Raw genomic sequence first — 24,668 nt, forward strand, 5'->3', positions numbered from 1 at the left:
TATAGAATCTATTGAACTATAATACTGGCAAGCATAATGAGCTTTTTAAAAGATCTCTGCTTACAGAGATCACAATCAAACATTAAATATTTAGGTATCAGATGTTTTGGTTAAAACCTGAAAGCACACTTATTGTGGTACAGAATTTACAAAAGAAGAAGCAGATAAACCCTTTATAGGCTGCTTCTCAAGTTATTTGTAAATATCTGGGTTTGCCATATTTAGCTTGGTTAATTGAGCTTTGAAGAGATTGTACAGATGAAAGCAAAGCAGAGTGGACTAGCTTTTTTCCCCCTTTTAGATTTTAGGCATGGATTCCCTCTCCATTAAATTATTCTAATGGGCATATCTAAGCTTTTTATTATGCTGGTTTTAAAAAGCTTATTCCAAGTTAATATGTTTCAACTTTCCTTTATGTTAAACCAAATATTTTATTCTTTCATCTCAAACTGTTTATAGAGAGTAACTGCTCTCTTCATGAAGAAAATATTAAAGAACAAGACTGGCCGACAAGTATAGGCCAATTCTTTTGGATACTATATGCTGGGGGCTACCTATGAAATAACATTCTGAGTCACAATAGGGCTTTTTTCCTTTGCATTATCATTGTAGATTCTATGGTGGAACTATAGATGTGGCTAGGTTAGTGGTTTTCTACCTAACTGCCTAGCCGAATGATTTGAAACTTTTAAAAAAGAGATAAGCTCTAAGCCTCAGGAATTTATTTTTTTAAAGCCCCTCAGCTGTTTTCTTTGCATAGGTATAGCTGGACAATGCAGAGGCCTAGGAGAGGGAATGCTTGGTAACATAGGTCAGAAATCTTGTAGTTATGTAGTGATAACCTCAGTGGTGAGCTGCAAAGCTAGAAATAAGGGGTCCAAGGCTCTGAACACTTGAAATAGTAGTTATTAAAGGTTTTCGCTTTAGCCTCAAAGAGAAGTACTTGACTTTGCCTTACAAATAGAATTCTAACAATCCTAGTTATGTGATGTTGCTAGCCCTAGTAAATGAGAGGCAGCAAAACCAAATTAGGAAGCTGTTGGTAAAAGAAGTAATGTCTGTGAGGCCTGGGAAGACAGCACATGCCACAGCATTAGAACTTGATGCAGTAATTGATGGGCCTAGGAATATGACAGCTTTCAGTCATTAGAGAAGGTAGATTATGATCAATATTCTCTGATCGAGGAACCAAGGTAGTGTTGTTTTTTTAAAGATTTTATTTATTTTAGAGAGAGCGTGAGTGAGCGAGTGGAGTGAGGAGCGGCAGAGGGAGAGGGAGAGAGAGAGAATCTCAAGCAGACTCCCTGCTGAGCACGGAACCCAACATGGGGCTTGATCTTATGATCCTGAGATCATGACCTGGGCTGAAACCAAGACTCAGATGCTTAACTGACTGAGCCACCCAGGTGTCCCTCAAGGTAGTTTTTGCACATTTCAGAAATATTTTAAATTTTAGGTTGGTTAAAGTAAAGAAGAGGGGAAGGGATTTTATACCCAAAATGTTAGTTTACCTGAAAGCGTCACTTCTCTGGAATGATGGTGTATTCCCCAATAGTAGCAAAGAAATCAGGTATTAATAGGCTTGTTAAAAAAAGGGTGGGGGAGTAACGGTATCTGTTTGTCTGGATGCAGTTTTAAAATGCTAATTGTGGTATCCATTTTAAAATCTTAAAATAGCTGAATTGTAGCTTTTAAAAAAAATTTGCCTCATACTTTTCCAAAAAAAATTTTTTTTTTACATGTTTTCCTCCCACAGCAATCTCATGGTTTAGGCAGGCCTGTCTGGCTCCAGATTGCCGAGTCTGCTTATAGATTCACTCTGGGCTCAGTTGCTGGAGGTGAGTGACTTGGCTGTGTGCTGTTCCCGGCTTGTGTTCATGTAATATTATCTCACTAGACTGAAACCGATCAGCAGAGCTGCAGTTCATCGTTCCTGCGGGACATGACCGCAGAGCTTTCCGAAGTGTTCTTGATTTCTACCTGGGATCAGAGGGCCTGCTGCAGCACAGCTGTGGACCCTCAGGCTCCAGCCTGTCTTCAGGACAAAAGCTCCGTAGTAAAGTGAAAGTTTGGGCGTGTGCTGCACTCACTTTAATTATCCTGCGGAGAACCAGGATGAAGAAATGGAAATGAGACTGTGTTAACTGTGTTAATGGTGTTGGGGGAAAGGGCAGGTAGGAAATTAAGATTTGGGGTAGAAATCCCAGGACCTTATGAAATACAACCACCTCCTAAAGTGATTCACTTTGGCTTTTCTACTTGCATTTTTTTTTTCCTTTCCCTTTTTACTGCTTGAAGAATATCTGGACTTGTACATACTATTTCCTAAAAGGAACCTCCCCTCCTAGCTCCTGGGCAGAATTTGAGGGACTTTTTTGGCTTAAATCTCTCCACAGAAAGTGTGAACTTGCTTTGTTGAGAAGAACCTAGGAAGTGTGATTAAAATGTTTATGATTTTTTAAAACAAGCCTGAACTGATGGAACTATTATTTTTTTTCTTTTCAGTTTCAGTTTTAGAAGTTGCAGAACATGTTTTGGTTTTCACCAGTTGAAAAATACAACATTCTAAGTCATTTTATACATTATTCAATCTGAAAAATTCTAAAGCCTGACATTCATTTTTTAAAGACCAAACTCTGGGGCACCTGGGTGGCTCAGGTGGTTAATTAACCGTCTGCTTCTGCTCAGGCCATGATCCCAGCGTCCTGGGATCCAGCCCGGTCTCAGGCTCCTTGCTTAGTGGGGAGCCTGCTTCTCTCTCTCCCTCTGCTGCTCCCCCTGCTTGTGCGCTCTCTCTGTCAAATAAATGAATAAAGTCTTTAAGACCAAATTCTGTACAAAGATCATGTTGAGGTTGGTTCTGATATTATGCTTGTAACTAAGATTAATTTACCAAAATGCTTTAGTAAACTAAGTTTTAAAATTACAGCTACTTGTGGGAACATATATGATTATTGTAAGGGGTAAATGGTATGTATTTAGGCACTGAATGGAAAATATAAAGAAATATGTTACATATAGTAGCTTCATATTGTTAGAAAAAATCAAGTCTGGATTTTTTTTTTTTTTTTTTTTTTTTTTTTTTTTAAAGATTTTATTTATTTATTTGACAGAGAGAAATCACAAGTAGATGGAGAGGCAGGCAGAGAGAGAGAGAGGGAAGCAGGCTCCCTGCTGAGCAGAGAGCCCGATGCGGGACTCGATCCCAGGACTCTGAGATCATGACCTGAGCCGAAGGCAGCGGCTTAACCCACTGAGCCACCCAGGCGCCCTCAAGTCTGGATTATTTACTGTTGGCGATGACTTGAAAATCCATTGCAGTTGTTCTCGGAAGCAGCTGTATTTATGGATCCCGGTCGCTAGCCTGTCATCCTTCAGCGGTGCACGGTGTATGGGAGAAGGAAAAAACACACCGTCCCCTTTTTTTGTGAGCATAGATCCTGCATTTTGTTTTCGAGTCCTTTGAGATGAGATTTGTTGTGCTTGAAGATCTTCCATTTAACTATGCTCTCTTTTAAGCCTAACTCCTGTTTTATTTGTAGCCGTGGGAGCCACCGCAGTGTACCCTATAGATCTGGTGAAAACCCGCATGCAAAACCAGCGCGGCACTGGCTCTGTGGTTGGAGAGCTGATGTACAAAAACAGCTTTGACTGTTTTAAGAAAGTCTTGCGCTACGAGGGCTTCTTTGGACTCTACCGGGGTAAGTAAGCAGAGCTCAGCTGCTGAAGTTCGTGATTTTGTCTCCCCAGCAGCAGATTTTACCTCCGTCATTCTGAAAATCAATGTGTTGCCTGTCCAGTCAGACTAGAGCTGTTTCTCTCTTTTTATTTTCTTGTTGCTGGCTTCCCTTTTTACATTCTTGCTGGGAACTAGCAGTATTAGTCTGCAGACAAGGCCTTCACTTCTTCTCCCTGATACTTGTATTTCATGGAATCCAAATCCTGCCTTTGTCCCAACGTGAGTCCATGGTCCCCGTGCTCTCAAAAACTCAGGCTGAGTTGAATAAAGGACAACAGCTAAGAAGTAGAGAGCTGCTTTTCTCAGGGTGAGAGAAGAAAGATGTACCTCTTCTCTGTGAAATGGAAGCCAGGTTGTTACTTGAAGTGAGTTTACCCTCTGTGCACTTGTTTCAGTTGAAAGAGATGTCAGATGTGTTTGTGTCTTCCAAGGAGACCATTCATAAGTCTTTTTTCCAGTGAGTCATCTGAAGTTAAAAAAAAAAAAAAAAAAAGAGTAAAAGAAAACCTTTGGCCCCAGGTCTCATTCTCTCTCCTTTCCCCCCCTTAGCTCAGAGGCACTGAGTAAAAGCAGAGAGATTTCCTTTTGCGGGGAATGTTACCACCAAGTCAAGGTTGAGCACAGTGCTGTCAGCATCAGAGGCAACAGCCCCTTGTAGAAACTCCCCACCCCCGTGGGCTTTGTAGGAACTTGTTCTCTTTGGAGAGGGAATGACTTTCATGTTCATGTTTTCACATAAGAATTTAGGGTTTCCTTTGGGAGGGAGATTAATTTTTTAATCCCTTTGGGCGCCACTTGGAATTCTTTGAAAATATTCTCCACATGCTCAAGTCCAGAGCGTTTATGGAATTTACTGTACTTGTTTGTTTGTACACACGGTCTCATTAATCCCTAGCTCGCTCTGAGCTCTGCTGACCTGTTGGGCTTAGAACCTTTTCCTTGGGAAGAAAGATTGGACCTGCACAAAGCTTCTGCTCACGGACAAGAGAAAAAAACACCTCTGGTTAGCATTGTTTGCAGATACTCAGGTGAAAAATGTATTCCTGATATGCTCACATTTAAAGGAGAGGGCCATGAGAATGTTCATTTTTCGCAGCATATATATATATATATATATAAAATAAGAAAAGAGGGTGGTCAAATCAAACTCAGCTCAAATACCCGGCTCCTAAGAATGCATGGAGTTACTCAAGCCTGTCTAAATTTTAGCTGTATAACATGTACTTACTCCATGGGAAAGGGTATGTGTTGTCCAGAATGCAGGTCTGTGCATGGGGATGCTTATTTTAAGCTGTATCAAACCCTGCGTATCTAGATTTCTTTCAATGAGGAACTTAAGGAGGGTTGAGTGGTGCTAGGGTTTGGTTTTGTTTTGATTTTTGCTTTGTCATCTCCAATCTTTCTTTGTTGAATAATAACCTTTCTTCCTCCTTGGTATGCTTTTAAAGAGAATGCTCCTATTAGAAGTAACCAGGGTATATACTTCATTCACAGTTTAGCCTTCTCAATGGTTCGATGCTTACAGAAAATTTCGTTTCGGAGACATGTCATGTTAATTAAATGGTCTGATATGCCAAGTTTGGGGATGGGGAGAGGTGGAGGGATTGTTCGCTTTATTCAGGATGTGAGCTGATAAAATCAATTCTTTAAATGAGAGACTCTTGTATTAGAGAGAAGATTGTAGGAGTCCTGTATGCAAACACTATGATTATTGAGATTGTCATATATTGCTTAGTACCGGTCCATTATTCTGTCAGATGATTGACAAAATTGTTGACAGATTAGTTTAAATTTCTTTGCAAGCAATAGTGATAAAATGACATAAATCAGTACTTTATTAAAATTCCATGAGCCTTATTGAGGCAAGTTGTAAAACAAATACACATGCTGACATGGGTGTATGGAAGTTAGATTAAAAGTAATAGGGCCTCATAATCATGAAGGTTAGAAAGTTAAGACTGCCATCTGCTGATTTATTCTTTTAAATCAGCCTGCAGATTTGTGTGTGCAGATTTGTGTTTGTCACTGATAATTCAGTTTGACTGACAGTAGCCTGTATGTATGATTACTCGCTGGCTCTCAACTCACAGAAAATCACTCAGCAGTATCCTCAAAGTAGGCTTAAGATCAGCAGTGAGTGTGCAAATACATACATAACTCCCCTATGGCTGGGTGATTTAAAGGGTATAGAATGTTTATTGTTAGCATTTTTTAAAAATGTATGCAAAAAATGTACGCCAGCAATTTGGATAATCTGTGTGCTTTAGAAAGCTGAGCCTTACAGATGTTGAATTGTTTATATATTTTTTTCTTTTCCAGTTTGCAGCCAGCCTTGGTAATTTAACTTTCTAAGAATAATGATTTCCTTTGTTTTAAGAAGATTCTTTTGAAATGTCTTAAGTTTGATATATATTAGTAAATAAGAATGCAGGAGGCATATGTTTTTGCTTATAGAAGACACCCATTAAATGATATTTAAAACTGTGTGGTTTTTTTTGCAGTTTTGGCTTCCTTTAAAATATATGTATACGGAATTCTGGTTTTCTCTAAAGAGAAAATTATGGGAGTTGGTATTCTGTAATAACCAAACCACCGTATGCTATTAGCATCGTTTGTGCCCAAACCTGGGTCTACTCAACAGCCTGTTTTGCAGATATATGACATTGACTTCTCTAATGAGTTCGTGTATGTTTGTATGTTGTTGGTTGTAAAGGGCGGGAATTTGGTTACATTGTTATTGGCAATGTTTGGGAGTAGAGAAGATCATGGCCTCCGTTTCTTCTTCAGGTACTTTTTGAGAGATATTAGATAACTAGGCTTTAAGGGAAGCATGCTTAAGAAAAGGATCTATAGCCTCAAGAAAGCCTAGCATTATGTTTGACATGAGTAATTATTACATACATGTACAGAGTTCTTAGGACAATCCATTTTTTCATATTTTAGTGAAAACCCTAGAATGTTCGATAGGTAAATAATAAGGGAGAAGCCATTAACTTGTTGGGTTTACATATTAATGTCTACTACATTCATATTGCTAATGCTTCTCTCTGTTTACCTAGGTCTGATACCACAGCTTATAGGAGTTGCTCCAGAAAAGGCCATTAAACTGACTGTAAGTTTCTTTCTCATTGAATTTATATGTCATTTGTTTAGATGATCATTAAACCAACAATTAAGATGGATGCTGCAGAGACTGGCACACTATCAAGATGTCTGTAAAACTTTCAGCTTCTATGTAGACATTTGATAATTCTTAATTTTATCATGAGACAGGTATTTTGATGATTTGGAAAACCAGTAACACGCCAGTGGAGGAAATGGTTGAGAATTCCAGTTAACTGATGTTGTTTTCTTATTAGGTCAATGATTTTGTCCGGGACAAATTTACCAGAAGAGACGGGTCCATTCCACTTTTAGCAGAAATCCTTGCTGGAGGTTGTGTAAGTATGAATACTGGGCATTTCTCATGGCAAGCATGTTCCTTTAACCTTTTTTGCACATTAGATATAATACCCGAGTGACATTCCTTCTTAACTCAAAGGATTCTAAGATTTTCTCAGTGATCATAAGGAATAGTTTTTAATTTCATTGCATGATCCTGACTGGTTTTGAATGAAGGAAAGAGGAAGTATTTTTTATCGGCTCTGACTCTTAAAAGCTCCGGCATTACCTTCCACACTTTGGAAGTTCTAATTCTGATTTTTAAATATTCCAGGAAATAGAGTAGTGGGTAGTGTTCCCATACATTTATATCGTCTTGAACTTCAAAATAAGTGAGATGATTGATTAATTGGGCTTTTATATCTTAGGTGTAGGACTGAGAAAACCATTGTGGAGTAATTTTAATTTTCCTTCTTTAGGGACCAGAGGTTATAGCAAACAACCATAATTATGTTAAGGCTATTACAATTCTGAATGCAGAGATTCAGATTATATTCACTTTGAACTCAAAGGTTTCTATCTTTAAAGGGTGAGCATGACATTGCATTTAGACCAATTCTCAAATTTAAGTTTGTAGCTCAACTGATTTTATTTGTGCTGTTTATTTCAAATTTGTTAATACATGATTTAAGACTTATTTAGTCCATTTTGTCCCTGAAACTCTTAATAACTTCCAGTTGAACTGGCTGACAGTCTTCGCTAAACCCTCTTCAGTTGCTTGTGGAACTTGAGGTGATGGGGTCAGTGACCCTTGCAACTTTTAATTCTGCGAAGATGCCCTGGGGGGTCAGAGAGTGGGGCTGCTCTGGATTCTTTTTGATGAGATTTGTCAGCCTGGTGCATACCTGGCTCCTCACCTTTGTGCAACCAAAGTTCCTATTGAAAAGGTTAAAAGGCTGTGTGTGTGTGTGTGTGTGTGTGTGTGTGTACGTGTACGTATGTTTGTGCATTTGCATGTATGCTTGTACTTTCCAAGTGGGTTCTCAGGAAGCAAACTCACCTCTTTGGCTAACTTTCTTTTTTCATGAAAGACAAATAATAATTATAGAATAAGACCTTTGTTTAAGCAGATCACAAAAAAGTTTCTCCTCTTCCTTTACCCCAATTAGATGCTATAATTATTTCTCTTCAAATGAGAGAACGTTTGTAAATTTTAAATATTCTTTTTCTCAGTGGTTTTAGTTTTAGTTTGGTTAAGAAGTTTCCAAACTCAGTTTTGCCACTCCTCTTGCATATATTTGCCAGAAGTCTCCTAAGTCAGGCTCTTTCTGTTTTGCGTGGCTAATTTTTTCTGTTTCCCTTTGTAATACCCAGAGGTTTTTGTCCATGAAACTGACCTGTTCCCATGTTCCCATGTCTGACATGTGACCTAAGTGGTTAAACCGTAATCAGATCTTTGGTTCCTTTGTTTTTCCTACTATGTACCCTGTTTCTAGGTTTGAACTTTGGGAATTTCTGTTGAAGTCTAGGGTGCCTTGAGGGTTATGCTGACACTCTAAATCTCTTCTTTAATCATGACTCATTTCTGAGAACTTTGATGGATTGTCTAGTTGGAAATTGACAGCATGAAAAATAGACAGGTTGGGCTCTAGGCAGAATGATGAGGTTGTCTGCAGTTCTTTACCTCAAACATTTTCTGCTTCCATTTTTTTTTTTCCTAAATCTCTTCATTCAGGGAGGAAAGAAAATGAGTATTTATTGAATTTGTACTGATGAATTCAATCACATTACAGTGTAAATAATCTTTAAAGCATAATCTGCCACTTCTCCCCATGTCTATGTATTTCAGCAGAGAATAAAGCCTTGAACAGAATGAATGGGTCTCTATTTAAAGAATATCAGGCACTGTGGAATATAGGAGTGCTCTCTTTACTGAATGAAACCTGGTAAGCAGCCACCGGATAGACACTGGGAAGAGTGGCTTCCTGTGAGCCTGATATAAGAACCCTCACCGTCCTGAGTAGTGGTGGTGAAAAGATGCATAGGGACCCTGTGGGTGTTCAGCTAAATGCTGTCTGTAGCACCGGCTGAGAACAATGCTGCTGTTTTCTCAAAAATCACTCAGTTTTACCTTGTGTTAACCTAATGCAGATTAATTCAAAAGAAATGGCTCAGACTGAATAGTCAGTATTGGCTTTATAGGTTTTTCCCCAGCAGAGGGATCATCTAGGACCCCGGCTTTGAGTTTCCTGTATATGGGAGAGAAATTCTGATAGGAAAATGACTGCTGGCCTTTAGGAAAAATGGTGTTCTTTGACCTAGATAATGAATTGACCAAGAAATAAAAATATCCAGACCTTTTATTTATTTATTTTTTTGGTTGGTTGGTTGTTTTATGATCTATTTTTAAGAGTAGGTGATATTTGATATATATAAAAAGAGTACACACTATAAATCTAGTAGCTCATATTGTATTGAGCATCTTTAAACATATCACTCAACTAAAACATTACTGTCATTGACACTGGCTTTTGTTTCTAATGTAGCTCTAATCTGCTAAGATTGCTAATGAGCAGTAGGGACTTTGCCTATCGGAACATTTTTTTTAAATTTGTTTTAGAAAGAAGGAGAGGGAGAGAGAGAGCACAAGTGGGAGGGGCAGAGAGAGAGAATTCCAAGCAGACTCTGCACTGAGCAATGGAACCCAATTCGGGGCGTGATCCCACAACCATAAGATCATAACCCGAGCCAAAACCAAGAGTCGGATACCCAACTAACTACACCATCCAGGCACCCCTCCCAAACATTTTATAGGCATTATCTGTCTCATCATTATTCCCAACTAGAGTTGAAGAAAATAAACCCAAGGGAGATCCAGACTTAGTAGGTGATAAAGATTCAAACCACTTTTGTTTAAAATCCATATTTATTCATATTTGGTGCATTTCCATTCATTCGTTCTTCCATTTATTCATTCTCATTCAGCAAGCTGTGAAGCCTGAGAGAGATTTACTTTCTTTTTTCCTGTGAAGGGAACCAGACTAAGGTTACGTTTATATCTCATAGAAAACGGGTAGCTCCTGATCATTCTTACCAGATAAAACTTAATCTTAAGTCTAATCATATTCTACAGTTTTAATTTGAAAGCTGAATTCCTTATTGTGATTTCCTTCATTACTACATATCACCAAAGAAAATACAGGCTTATGATTATGTCATCATAACAGCTAGCATTCGTAGAACACCCTGCCCTGGACTTGGACTTTACAGGCATCATCTCATTATTCCCAGCTACAGTGGAAGAAATTAAAAGCTCAGTAAAATCCAGCACCTAGTAAATGGAAAAATTGAGATTCAAGCCACTTCTGTCTCCAAATCCGTATTCTTTAGTATTCGGTATATATTTCTCTTCATTTATTTATTCTCTCACTCATTGAATGCCTGCTATGTTTCAGAAATATTTTAAGAACAACAGCTTTACCGAGATATAATTCACATACCCTACAATTCCCCCTTTTTAAAGTGTACTGCTCGGCAGTTTTTAGCATAGCCACAGAGCTGTGTAACTATCACCACAGTTAATTTTAGAACATATTCTAAATTGCGTGATAACACCTGAAAATGAAACCTGGGACCCTTTTGCTGTTGCCCACCAGTCTTTCCTCTCTCCCTTTTACTAATAAACTTTCCATCTCTGTCAATTCACCAATTCTGGACATTTCATATAAATGGAATGAAAAATGTGGTCTTTTGTGTCTGGCTTTTTTCACTCAGCATAATGTTTTCAGGATTTATCCAAGTTGTACTATGTATCAGTACTTCAGACCTTTTTATTGGTGAGGAATAGTCCATTATATAGATACGTCACATTTGGTTTATGCATCAGTTGTTGAACTTTGGGTTGTTTCCATTTTTTGGTTATTATGAGTAATACTGCTGTGAACGTTAATGTAAAAAGTTTTATGTGGATGTATGTTTTCACTTCTCTTGGGTATATACCTAGGAGTGGAATTGTTGGGTTGTATAGTAACTCTAATTTGTATTTTGAGGAACTGCCAGACTGTTTTCCAAAGTGGCTGCAACATTTTACATTCCCACTAGCAATGTATAAGGGTTCAGATTTCTCCACATTCTTGTTATTGATTATAGCTACCGCAGTGGATATGAAGTGTTATCTTGTTGTAATCTAATAATTGACATTTTGAACATCTTTTCAAGAATGTTTTGGCATTTGTATATCTCCTTTGGAGAAATATCTATTCAGAATCTTTGCCTGTTTTTTAATTGGGTTGTCTTTTATTATTAAGTTATAAGAGTTCTTTATATATTTAGAGTCCCTTATCAGACATATGATTTCCAATATTTTTCACTTTCTGTCCTTTGAAGACTCGGACTTGATTTTAATGAAGTCCAATTTAACCATATTTTTTGCTTGTGCTTTTTGTGATATATATAGGAAATTATTGCCTAATCTAAGATTATGCAGATTAATACCTCTGTTTTCTTCTAAGAGTTTTATAGTTTTAGCTCTTACATTTAGGTCTTTGATCTTTCACACAAATTATTAACCTTAATTTTTTAGGGTCTTTTGCCTTGAGCATAGAGATTACCAAATGGTAGTTTTATTTTTCATTGTCAACATTTTGGTATATTTCCTCCTCCGCCGCCTCCTCCTCCTCCTCCTTCTTCTTTTTAAAGATTTTATTTATTGATTTGGGTGAGAGAACAGGAGAGAGAGCAGAGAGCACAAACAGTGTTGGGGAAAGGGACGGGGGTAAGAGAGAAGCAGACGCTCCATTAAGCAGGGAGCCTAATGCAGGGCTCAACCCTAGGATCCCGAGATCATGACCTGAGCCAAAGGCAGACACTTAGCCTACTGAGCCACCCAGGTGCCCCGGAATATTTCCTTCTAATGTTCTCATATGCATGCTCACATACATGTGTCTGTACACACACACACAAACACACATACACATTCTTTTTTCAACCAGATGGAAATTTTGTTGACTCTGATTTACCGGAGATGCAAGCTGCTTCCATTTCCTACAGGCAGCAGAGAATCACAGTAGAACATCTCACTTTAGAAATAGAATATAGGTGTCTCCTTAGTGCAGTAGGCAGCACATCAGTCTCATAGAAATAGAATATAACCACTCTGATGGCTGAGTAATATTCCAATGTATGTATGAAAGACATCTTCTTTATACACAACTAATACATGAATCATTGAACACTACGCCAAAAACTAATGATTTACTATATGTTGGGTAATTGAATTTAAAGAAGAAAAAAAAGGAAACCCTGAGGTAATAAATGTGCATTATAGTAAGATGCTAAAAAAAAAAAAAAGAAATAGAATATAACCTTTGGGAATATAGAAGTATATACCTCTAGAAATATAAACAGTGTGCATTTTTAAATTTAAAGTCTTTACTGTGAACATTAACTAACCATTTTTTTAAAAATATCTATATCAAAGCCTTCTCAAAAAAGACTTAGTTCAGAATTTATAATATAGAGGTGCTGGCATAAACTTTTTTGTTATTGCAGTATCAATAAAGTGACCTTTAGGTTTAACAGTTGGTTGACCCTTCTTTAGATGGGGTTGGGGCAAGAGTATATTTGTGTATAGAGTTACTCATGAATATATGTTATGGATGCTGTATGTATGGTGTATATATAGCCGTTGGTTTCAAACATTTTTTCCCATTGTTCTCATAGACGAGCCATTCTTATCAGGCCATATGTTTTTATTTTTCTATTAGAAAACCTCTCTTTATATATGTATAAATACATACATATCTGTGTATACATACATATTACATGTCCATATCGGACATAAATATAATTGAGTAATTATGATATCTATTGTGAGCAAGAATACTACTTTAATGTCACCTTAGAATTTTCAAAGTACTTTGGTAATGCACGTTGTCACTTCTTGTGAAATAGGTGCATGAGCTACAGAAGCTCAGAAAGGTTAACTCTCAACCCCAAATCATATAGATAACATATGCTGGTTTCATGCAAGCACCAGGTATTTTGATTTTCAGATCATGTTCTCTTGGAAAATAAAATCCAAGAGACGACTTCTTCCTGTGTCAAAAAGAAATCTAGATCAACTTTGTAGTGGCTTTTGTTCTTTCTTTAAACTATATTGTTACAGGGGCGCCTGGGTGGCTCAGTGAGTTGGGCCGCTGCCTTCGGCTCGGGTCATGATCCCAGGGTCCTGGGATCGAGCCCCGCATCGGGCTCTCTGCTCAGCGGGGAGCCTGCTTCCTCCCCTCTCTCTGCCTGCCTCTCTGCCTGCTTGTCATCTGTCTCTGTCAAATAAATAAATAAATAATCTTTAAAAAAAAAAAACTATATTGTTATATATATAGTAAAAATTTATCTTATATCTCTCTATATATACATATATATGATCATTTACTTAGATACAATTAAGATACCAAGACATGACCAGATCTTAGATGTCAGCTCAGGGACTTTTAACAATTATATACATTCCTAAAATCACCACTCGAGGTAAGGTATAGAACATTTCACCCCAGAAAATTCATTCACGCCTCTTTCCAGTCAATCACTCCTCTGTTCCCCAGGCCACCACTGTTCTGTTAATAGTTTTGTTTCTTCTTAGATTTCATATAAATGGAATTGTACAAAATGCATCCTTCCATGGCTGGTCTCTTTTGCTTAACATGTTTTCAAAAGTCATCCTGGTTATTTTGTGGGTATCAGTAGTTGGGTTTTTGTTTTTAATTTTACTATTATTCTGTTGTATGAATTGACCAAAATTTGCTTATTCATTCTTCTGTTGATGGACATATGGGTTGTTTCCAGTTTGTATCTGTTATAAATAAGGTTGCTATAAGGGCAGCTGGGTGGCTCAGTCAGTTGAGCATCCAATTCCTGATTTTGGCTGAGTCCTGATCAAGCCCCACATGGGGCTCCCTGCTCAGTTTGCCCCTCCCCCTCCTCGTGTTCTCTTTCTTGCTCTTTCTAAAATAAATAAATAAAAATCTTTAAATAAAGAAAGATACTGTCTGTTGGTTCTTTGAAGTGGATGGATCATCTTGCAGTCTCATTAGCAATATATGAGTATTTGTTACTCTGCATTCTTACTAATGTTTGATGGTCTTAGTCTTTTTTATTTTAGTCATGTAAGTTGGTATAAAAGGGTATCTTACTGTGTTTTTAATTTGCATTTCTCTGATTTTTAAAGGCATTGACCACCTTTTCATGTGTTTATTGGCTATTTGTATATCTTTTTTTGTAAAGTGTCTGTTCAAGTTTCCCACCAATTTTTAATTAGGTTATTTATATTTTTTATTATTGACTTATAAGAGTTCTTTATCCATGATGGATGTAGTCCTTTGTCAGATATATGTATTATCAATATTTTTCCCAATCTGTGACTTACCTATTATCTTAATATATCTATGGTTTCTTTACTGAGTTATAATTGTTGTATAACATTGTATTAGTTTGAGAGTTTGAGGTGTACAATATGATTCAGTATTTGTATACACTGGGAAGTGATTACCACATTAAGCATAGTTTCCCCCCGCCACCATAAAAAGTTGCATAATATGAAATATATTGTCAACTTTGTTTACCATGCTGTACATTACATCCCCATGACTTATTTATTTTATGACTGGAAGTTTGTGTATCTTGACCCCCATCTCCTATTTTACCCACTCCTATAATCCCCCTCCCTTCTGCCAACCACCAATCTGTTCTCTGCTCCTCTGAGTTTTTTTCATTTATTTTGTGTTTTAGATTTCACATGTAAGTGAAATTCTACACTATTTTTCTCTCTCTGCCTTATTTCACTTAGTATAATACCCTCAAAGTCCATCCATGTTGGTACAAATGAGAAGAGTTCATCCTTTTTCATGGCTGAGTGGTTTTCCATTGCATACATATACCACATCTTCTTCATCCATTCATCTATGAGTGGACACATTGGTTGTTTTTGTGTCTTGCTTATTGTGAATAATGCTGCAATAAGCATAGCAGTCAAATATCTTTTCAAATTAGTGTTTTCTTTTTCTTTGGATAAAAACCCAAAAGTAATATTGCTGTATCATATGGTAGTTCTATTTTTAGTTTTTTGAGGCAGCTCCATACTGTTTTCCATAGTGGCTGCATCAATTTACATTCTCAACAGCAGTGCATGTCCTCACCAACACGTATTATTTCTTATCTTTTTTAGAATAGCCATTCTGACTCGTGTGAGATGATATATCACTGTGGCTTTGATTTACATTTCCCTGGTGATTAAAACATGGAGCATCTTTTCATGTCACTTGTATGTCTTTTCTGGAAGAAATGTTATTCAGATTCTGTATCCAATTTCTAATTGGATTTTTTTGTTATTGATTTGTAAGAATTCTTTACATATTTTGGATATTAATCTCTTATCGGATATATGATTTGAAAGTATCTTCTCCTACTCAAGTAGGTTGCCTTTGTATTTTGTTGGTGGTTTCCTTTGCTGTCCAAAAGCTTTTCAGTTTGATATAGTTCCATTTGTTTATTTTTGCTTTTGTCATCTTTGTCTTTGAAGTCCAATCCAAATGCCAAGAGAAACGTCAAGGAGCTTACCACCTATGTTTTCTTCTAGGAGTTTTATAGTTTCTGTTCTTATATTCAAGTTTTTAATACATTTTTAGTTAATTTTTGTGTCTGGGATAAGATAGTGGTGCAGTTTCATTCTTTCGCATGTGGCTGTGAAGTTTTCCCATCACCATTTATTGAGGAGACTGTCCGTTCCACATTGTATGTTCTTGCTTCTTCTGTTGTAAAGTAATTGACTATATATGCATGAGTTTATTTCTGGGCTCTCTTTTTGTTCCATTGATGTATATGTCTTTATGCCAAAACCATCATGCTTTGATTACTATCACTTTTAAACATAGCTTGAAATCAGCAAGTGTGATGTCTCCAGCTTTGTCCTTCATTCTCAAGGTTGCTTTGACTACTCAAGATCATTTTTGGTTTCATATAAATATTAGGGTTGTTTCCTCTATTTCTGTGAAAATGTCATGGGATTTTGACAGGGATTGCATTGAATCTGTAGATTGCTTTGGATAATATGGACATTTTTGCAATATTAATTTTTCCAGTCCGCAAGCACAGACTGTCTTGCCACTTATTTGTGTCTTTTTCCATTTCTTTTATCTATGTAGTTTTTGATGTACAGATTTTTACCTCCTTGGTTTAATTTATTCCTAGGTGTTTTATTCACTTTGATGCAATTGTAAATGGAATTGTTTCCTTAATTTTTTTTTTAAGATTTTATTTATTTATTTGACGGAGATCACAAGTCGGCAGAGAGGCAAGCAGAGAGAGAGGAGAAAGCAGGCTCCCTGCAGAGCAGAGAGTCCGATGTGGGGCTCGAGCCCAGAACCCTGGGATCATGACCTGAGCCGAAGGCAGAGGCTTTAACCCACTGAGCCATCCAGGCGCCCCTTAATTTCTCTTTTTGATAATTCATTGTTAGTGTAGAAAAACAATAGGTTTTTGTATATTGACTTTGTATCCTGCAACTTTACTGTATTTGTTTATTCAGTTTTTTGGAGATCTTTTGGATTTTATATATGAGTTTTACTCTTTGCTTTCCAATTTGAATGCCTTTTGTTGATTTTCCTTGCCAAATTGCTCAAGCTAAAATTTTGAATTCTATGTTGAGTAAAAGTGGTGAAAGCAAGCATCCTTCTCTTGTTCCTGATCTTAGAGGAAATGCTTTCAGTTTTTGACCATTGAGTGTGATGTTAGTTGGGAGCTTGTCATTAAATGGATGCTGAATTTTGCCAGATGCTTTTTCTGCATCTATTTAGTTGATCATGGGATTTTTAGCTTTAATTTTGTTGATGTGGTGTATCACAATGACTGATGTGCAGATGTTAAACCATCCTTACATCCTGGAGTAAATCCCACTTGATCATGGTGTATGACTTTCTTAATGTATTTTTGAATTTGGTTTACTAATATTTTGTTAAGGATTTTTCCATCTGTGTTTATTAGGGATTTGGGTCTGTCATTTTCTTTTTTGGGTGTTCTTGTTTGGTGTTTGGTATCAGTCTAATACTGGCCTCATAAAATGAGTTTGGAAGCATTCCCTCCTCTTCAATTTTTGGGAGAGTTTGAGAAGGATAGGTATTAACTCTTCTTTAAATGAATTAGGGGGGACACCTGGGTGGCTCGGTTGGGTAAGCTGCTGCCTTTGGCTCCTGCATTGGATTCCTTGCTTGGTGGGGAGCCTGCTTCTCTCTCTGCCTCTGCCTGCCACTCTGCCTGCTCGTGTGCTCTCTCTCTCTCTCTCTGATAAAGAAATAAAATATTTTTTAAAAAAATAAATGAATTAGGGATTCACCAGTGAAGCCATCTGGTTCTAGACTTTTGTTTGTTGAGAGGTTTTTAATTACTGATTTAGTCTCCTTCTCAGTAATCGGTCTATTCAAATTTTCTATTTTTCCATTATTCAGCTTGGAAGACTGAATGTTACATGTTTCTAAAGTTGTCCAGTTTGTTAGAATATAATTTTTCATAGTAGCCTCTTGTGATCCTTTGTATTTTTTTGGTATGACTTATAACTTTCCCTCTTTCAATTCTGATTTTATTTATTCGAGCCTTCTCTTTTTCTTAGTGTAGCTAAAGTTTACCGATTTTGTTTATCTTTTCAAAGAACCAGCTCTTAGTTTCATGGATCTTTTCTCTTTTCTTTTTAGTCTTACTTATTTCTGCCTGATCCTTATTATTTCCTTACTTCCACAGACTTATTTGGGCTTCCTTTGTTCCTCTTTTTCTAGTTCCCCCCTTTTTTTTTTGTTTTAAATTCTAGCTCCTTTAGGTGTAAAGTTAGATCGTTTATTTGAGATTATTCTTGTTTTTTTGAAGTAGGTCTGTATCACTATGAACTTCCCTCTTATATCTGCTTTTGCTACATCTTGTAGATTTTGTTGTGTTCTATTTTCATTTGTCTCAAGGTATTTTTCTCCCTTTTTCTTTGATTTCTTTTTTGACCATTGGTTGTTCAGTAGCATGTTGTTAAATCTCCACATATTTGTGATTTCTCTTTTTAAATTTTTTTGGTGATTGATTTCCAGTTTTGTACTATTGTGGTCTGAAAGGATGCTTGATATCATTTTAGTCTTAAATTTATTAAGACTTGTTTTGTGGCCTAACATGTGATCTATCCTGGAGAATGTTCTGTGGGTACTTATGAAGAATGTGTATTCTGCTGCTTTTTGGTGGAATGTTCTGTATGTGTTTATTAAGTCCATCTGGTCTCATGTATCTTTTAAGGTGGACTTTTCCATATTGATTATCTATGTAGATAATCTATCCATTGATGTAACTGGAGTATTAAAAGCCCCTACTATGGGGCACCTGGGTGCCTCAGTGGGTTAAAGCCTCTGCCTTCGGCTCAGGTCATGATCTCAGGGTCCTGGGATTGAGCCCCGCATCGGGCTCTCTGCTTAGTGGGAAGCCTGCTTCCTCCTCTCTCTCTGCCTGCCTCTCTGCCTACTTGTGATCTGTCAAATAAATAAATAAAATCTTTAAAATAAATAAATAAATAAATAAAATCCCCTACTATAATTATATCGCTGTTGATTTTTCCCTGTAGGTCTGTTAATATTTCCTGTATATGTTTAGGTGCTCAATATGTTGAGTGACTTCATAGACATATATGTTTAGATGCCTTTATATGATGAGTGTACACATATTTGCAAATGTTGTATATTCTTGCTAGAATGACTTTTATTATTGTATAATGTCTGTTTTTTTTAGAGCAATTTTTATTATTTTTTAAAATTTAAATTCAGTTAGGGGCGCCTGGGTGGCTCAGTGGGTTAAGCCTCTGCCTTTGGCTTGGGTCGTGATCCCAGGGTTCTGGGATTGAGCCCCGCCTCGGGCTCTCTGCTGGACAGGGAGCCTGCTCCCCTCCCCCACCCCACCTACCTCTTTGCCTACTTGTGATCTCTGTCAAATAAATAAATAAAATCTTTAAAAAACAACAACAACAAAATTTTAATTCAGTTAATTAACAAAAAAATGTAATATTGGTTTCAAAGGTACAGGTCTGTGATTCATCAGTCTTGTATGTCTCCCTCTCTGGTTTGACTTGTTTTCTTTTTTCTTCTCTTCCCCCATGATCCTCTATTTTGTCTCTTAAATTCCTCATATCAGTGAGATCATATAATAGTTGTCTTTCTCTGATTGACTTATTTCGTTTAGCATAATACCCTCTAGTTCCATCCATTGTTGCAAATGGCAAGATTTCATTTTTTGATGGCTGAGTAATATTCCATTGTATATATATCATTTTAGTCTTAAATTTATTAAGACTTGTTTTGTGGCCTAACATGGGATCTATCCTGGAGCATGTTCTGTGGGTACTTTATCCGTTTATCTATCGATGGACATCTGGGCTCTTTCCATAGTTTGGCTCTTGTGGACATTGCTGCTATAAACATTGGAGGCAGGTGCCCCTTCAGATAACTACATTTGTATCTTTGGGGTAGATAACCAGTAGCGCAGTTACTGAGTCATAAGGTAGTTCTATTTTCAGCTTTTTGAGGAACCTCCATACTGTTTTGGGGGGCTGCACTAGCCTGCATTCCCACCAACAGTGTAAGAGGGTTCCCCTTTCTCTGCATCCATGCCAACATCTGTCGTTTCCTGACTTGTTAATTTTAGCCATTCTGACTGGTGTGAGGTGTTATCTCATTGTGTTTTTGATTTGTAGTTCCCTGATGCTGAGTGAGGTTGAACATTTTTTCATGTGTCTGTTGGCCAGTTGGATGTCTTCTTTGCAGAAATGTCTGTGCATATCTTCTACCTATTTCTTGGTTGGAATGTTTGTTCTTTGGTTGTTGAGTTTGATAGTAGCCCTTTGTTCTTTGGTTGTTGAGTTTGATAGTAGCCCTTGGATAGCCCTTTATCTGATATGTCATTTCCAAATATCTTCTCCCATTCTGTTGGTTGTCTTTTGGTTTTGTCAGCTGTTTCCTTTGTTGTACAAAATCTTTTTATCTTGGTGAAATCCCAATAGTTCATTTTTGCCTTTGTTTCCCTTGCCTCTGGAGACATGTCTAGCGAGAAGTTGCTGTGCCCGAGGTTGAAGAGGTTGCTGCTTGTCTTCTCCTCTAGGATTTTGTTGGATTCCTGTCTCACATTTAGGTCTTTCATCCATTTTGAGTCTATTTTTTGGGTATGGTGTGAGAAAATGCTCCATTTTCATTCTTCCGCATGTGGCTGGCCAATTTGCCCAACACCATTTGTTGAAGAGACTTTTTTCCATTGGACATTCTTTCCTACTTTGTCAAAGATTTGTTGACCTCTGTAGAGTTGAGGGTCCATTTCTGGGTTCTCTCTTCTGTTCCCATAGATCTGTGCATCTGTTTTTGTGCCAATACCATACTGTCTTGATGATTATAGCATTATAATAGAGCTTGAAGTCAGAATTGTGATGCTACCAGCTTTGCTTTCCTTTTTCAACATTCTTCTGGCTATTTGGGATCTTTTCTGGTTCTGTACAAATTTTAGTATTATTTATTCCAGTTCTGTGAAAAAAGTTGATGATATTTTAATAGGGATTACATTGAATGTGTAGATTGTTCTAGGTAACACAGACATTTTAACAATGTTTGTTCTTCCAATCCATGATCATGGAATATTTTTCCATTTCTTTGTGTCTTCCTCAGTTTCCTTCATGAGTGTTCTCTAGTTTTCTGAGTACTGATCCTTTGCCATTTTGGCTTCATTTATTCCTAGGTGTCTTATGGTTTGGGATGCAATTATAAATGGGATTGACTCCTTAATTTCTCTTTCTTCTGCCTCCTTGTTAGTGTATATAAATGCAACTGATTTCTGTGCATTGATTTTATATCCTGCCAGTTTGCTGATTGCTGTATGATTTCTAGTAATTTGGGGGTTGAGTCTTTGGGTTTTCTACATAGAGTATAGTTATGTTCTCTGCAAAGAATGAGTTTGACTCTTTCTTTGCTGATTCGGATGTCTTTTATTTCTTTCTGTTGTCTGATTGCTGAGGCTAGGTCTTCTACTACTATTTTGAACAGCATGGTGATAGTGGCTATCCCTACTGTGTTTCTAACTTTAGGAGAAAAGCTCTCGGTTTTTTTCCCCATTGAGAATGATATTTGCTGTGGGCTTTTCATAGATGGCTTTTATGATATTGAGGTATTTTCCCTCTATCCCTGAAGTGTTTTAGCCAAGAAAGGATGCTGTACTTTGTCAGATGCTTTTTCTGCATTTTTTGAGGGGATCATATGGTTCTTGTCCTTTTTTTAATTAATATAGTGTATCACATTAATTGATTTGTGGATGTTGAACCACCCTTCCTGCCCAGGAATAAATCCCACTTGATCGTGGTGAATAATCCCTTTAATGTCCTGTTGGATCCTACTAATTAGTATCTTTGTGAGAATTTTTGCATTCATGCTCATCAGGGATATTGGTCTGTAATTCCTCTTTTTTGGTGGGGTCCTTGTCTGGTTTTGGAATCAAAGTAATGCTGGGCTCACAGAAAGAATATGAAGTTTTCTTTCTATTTCTATATTTTGAAGCAGCTTTGGAAGAATAGGTATTAATTCTTCTTTAAATTCTTGGTAGAATTCCCCTGTGAAGCCATTCAGCCCTGGACTCTTGTTTATTAGGAGATTTTTGATTACTGTTTCAATTTCCTTATTGATTATGGGTCTGTTCAGGTTTCCTATTTCTTCCTGTTTCAGTTTTGGTAATTCATATGTCTCTAGGAATGTATCCGTTTCTTCTAGATTGTCCTATGTGTTGACATTTAGTTGGTCATCATATGTTCTTTTAATTGTTTGTATTTCTTCACTGTTGGTTGTGATCTGTCCTCTTTCATTTATGATTTTTTTTGGGGGGGGGTCCTTTCTCTTTTCTTTTTGTTAAGTCTAGCTGGAGGTTTTCTTTTTGATAAGTCTGGCTAGAGGTTTATCAATCTTATTACTTCTTTCGAAGAAGCAGCTCCTAGTTTTATTGATCTGTTGTACTATTCTTTTGGTTTCTATTTCCTTGATTTCTGCTGTCATCTTTATCAGTTCTCTTCTACTGGATTAGGCTTGATTTGCTATACTTTCTCCAGCTCCTTTAGGTGTAAGATTAGTTTGTGTGAACTTTCTTGTTTCTTGAGAAAAGCTCGTATTGCTCTATAGTACCCTCTTAGGACCTCCAAAGATGTTGGACAGTTGTGTTTTCATTTTCATTTGTTTCCATGAATTTCTTAAATTCTTCTTTAATGTCCTGGTTGGCACATTCCTTCTTTAGTAGGATGCTCTTTAGCCTCCATGTATTTCAGTTCTTTCCAAATTTCCTCTTGTGATTGAGTTCCAGTTTCAAAGCATTATGGTCTGAAAATATGCAGAGAGTGATCCCAGGGTTTTGGTACTGGTTGAGACCTGATTTGTGATGCAGTGTGTATCATCTGTTCTGGAGAATGTTCCATGCGCACTTGAGAAGAATGTGTATTCTGTTATATACTCTGATTATATCTGTAGAGTCCATCTGGTCCAGTGTGTCATTCAAAGCCCTTGTTTCCTTGTTGATCTTCTGCTTAGGTGATCTGTCCATTGCAATGAGGGGGATGTTAAAGTTCCATGCTCTTACTGTATTATTATCAATGTGTTTCTTTAATTTTGTTATTAGTTGGTTTATATAATTAGCTGCTCCCTTGCTAGGGGCATAAATACTTACAATTGTTAGATCTTCTTGTTGGATGGACCCTTTATTATGATATAGTGTCCTTCCTCATCTTATTACAGTGTTTGGTTTAAAAATCTAACTTGTTTAATATAAGGATTGCCATCCCAGCTTTCTTTTGATGTCCATTAGCATGATAGTTTCCCACCCCCTCATTTTCAATATGGTGGTGTCTTTGGGTCTAAAATGAGTCTCTTGCAGCGATGCCTTGGTGGCTCAGTTGGTTAAGTGTCTGCCTTTGGCTCAGATCATGATCCCAGAGTCCTGGGATCAAGTCCTGCATTGGGCTCTTTGCTTAGCGGGGAGCCTGCTTCTGCCTCTGCCTGCTACTCCCTGTGCTTGTGCTCTGTCTCTCTCTCTCTCTGATTGATAAATAAATAAATAAATAAATAAAATATTTTTAAAAAAATATTTTAAAATGTGTTTTTTGAGAACAGCCTATAGATGGGTCTTGCTTTTTTTTTTTTTTTTAAATTATTCAATCTCATACCGTGTGTCTTTTGATTGAAGCTTTTAGCCCATTTACATTCAGAATAACTATTGAAAGATAGGAATTTAATGCCATTGTAATACCTGTAAAGTCACTGTTTTCTGCATATTGTCTCTGTTCCTTTCTGATCTATGTTACTTTTGGGCTCTGTCTTCACTTATAGGATCCCCTTTAATATTTCTTACAGGGATGGCTTAGTGATCACAAATTCTTTCAGTTTCTTTTTGTCCTGGAAGCTTTTTATCTCTCCTATTTTGAATGATAGCCTGCCAGTAGTTGTTTATCTTTTTTTCAACTTCCTTATTCTCTATCATTTGGTCTTCTATATCACTAATTCTCTCTTCTGCCTCATTTATCCTAGCAGTTAGAACCTCCATTTTTATTGCATCTCATTAATAGCCTTTTTGATTATGGTTTGTTTGATTTAGGTCTTTTATTTCTCCAGAAAGGGATTCTCTAGTGTCTTCTACGCTTTTTTCAAGCCTAGCTAGTATCTTTATAATTGTTATACTGAATTCTAGTTCTGACATCTTATATCCATACTGATTAGGTCCTAGGTAGTCGGTACTGCCTCTTGTTCTCTCTTTTGAGGTGAGCTTTTCCATCTTGTCATTCTTGCAGAATGTGGTTGCTTTTTATTTGTAGAGCTGCAGCAATTCTTTTCTTAGATCTCCAGTGGAGTTCACTCACAGGTGTTCAGAATGATTTGATAGCCATCTAGCTGAATTCCTGGGACCAGATGAAACTAAGGTTTCCTACTCCATCACCATTTTGAACTCCTTTTGTAGTTATAGTTATTTTTACTGCTTTAATTTTTTAGCCTTCACATTAGCTTTATAAGTGGTTAGTCTATTATTTTGGCTATATATTTACCTCTACTGATGAGATTTTTACTTTCAATGTTATCTGGTTACTAATCAGTACCCTCTCTTTTCAGCTTAAAGAGGTCTCCTTAACATTTCTTTTTAGGCCAGTTTTTTCTTTTTAGGCTGTGATGAGCTCCTTTAGCTTTTGCTTGTCTGGAAAACTTTCTCTCCCTCCTTCAGTTCTGAATGATAATCTTGCCAGGTAGAGTAGTCTTGGTTGGAAATTTTTTGCTTTCAGTACTGAATGTATCATGCCATTTTCTTCTAGCTTGCAAAGTTCCTGTTGAAAAATCTAATAATTGGGGCACCTAGGTGGCTCAGTGGGTTAAGCCTCTGTCTTTGGCTCAGGTCATGATTTCAGGGTCCTGGGATTGAGCCCTGCATCAGGCTCTCTGCTCAGCAGGGAGCCTGCTTCTCCCTCTCCCTCCACCTGCCT

At 37.1% G+C, this 24,668-nt stretch overlaps 1 protein-coding gene across 4 annotated transcripts in view; it reads left to right on the plus strand.

Moving 5' to 3' along the window:
- SLC25A12 (solute carrier family 25 member 12) overlaps nt 1-24,668 on the plus strand; it is a 211,967-nt gene that overhangs the window by 165,814 nt on the left and 21,485 nt on the right. For all 4 annotated transcript variants that reach the window (XM_059167037.1, XM_059167034.1, XM_059167035.1 and 1 more), the window contains 4 exons: nt 1,757-1,838; nt 3,543-3,701; nt 6,799-6,851; nt 7,099-7,179. In XM_059167037.1, the coding sequence (XP_059023020.1) occupies nt 1,757-1,838; nt 3,543-3,701; nt 6,799-6,851; nt 7,099-7,179 (375 nt within the window). The remainder of the gene's footprint in view (nt 1-1,756; nt 1,839-3,542; nt 3,702-6,798; nt 6,852-7,098; nt 7,180-24,668) is intronic.

This window comes from Mustela lutreola, chromosome 3 (genome assembly GCF_030435805.1).
Source record: "Mustela lutreola isolate mMusLut2 chromosome 3, mMusLut2.pri, whole genome shotgun sequence".
Classification (NCBI taxonomy): Eukaryota; Metazoa; Chordata; class Mammalia; order Carnivora; family Mustelidae; genus Mustela; species Mustela lutreola.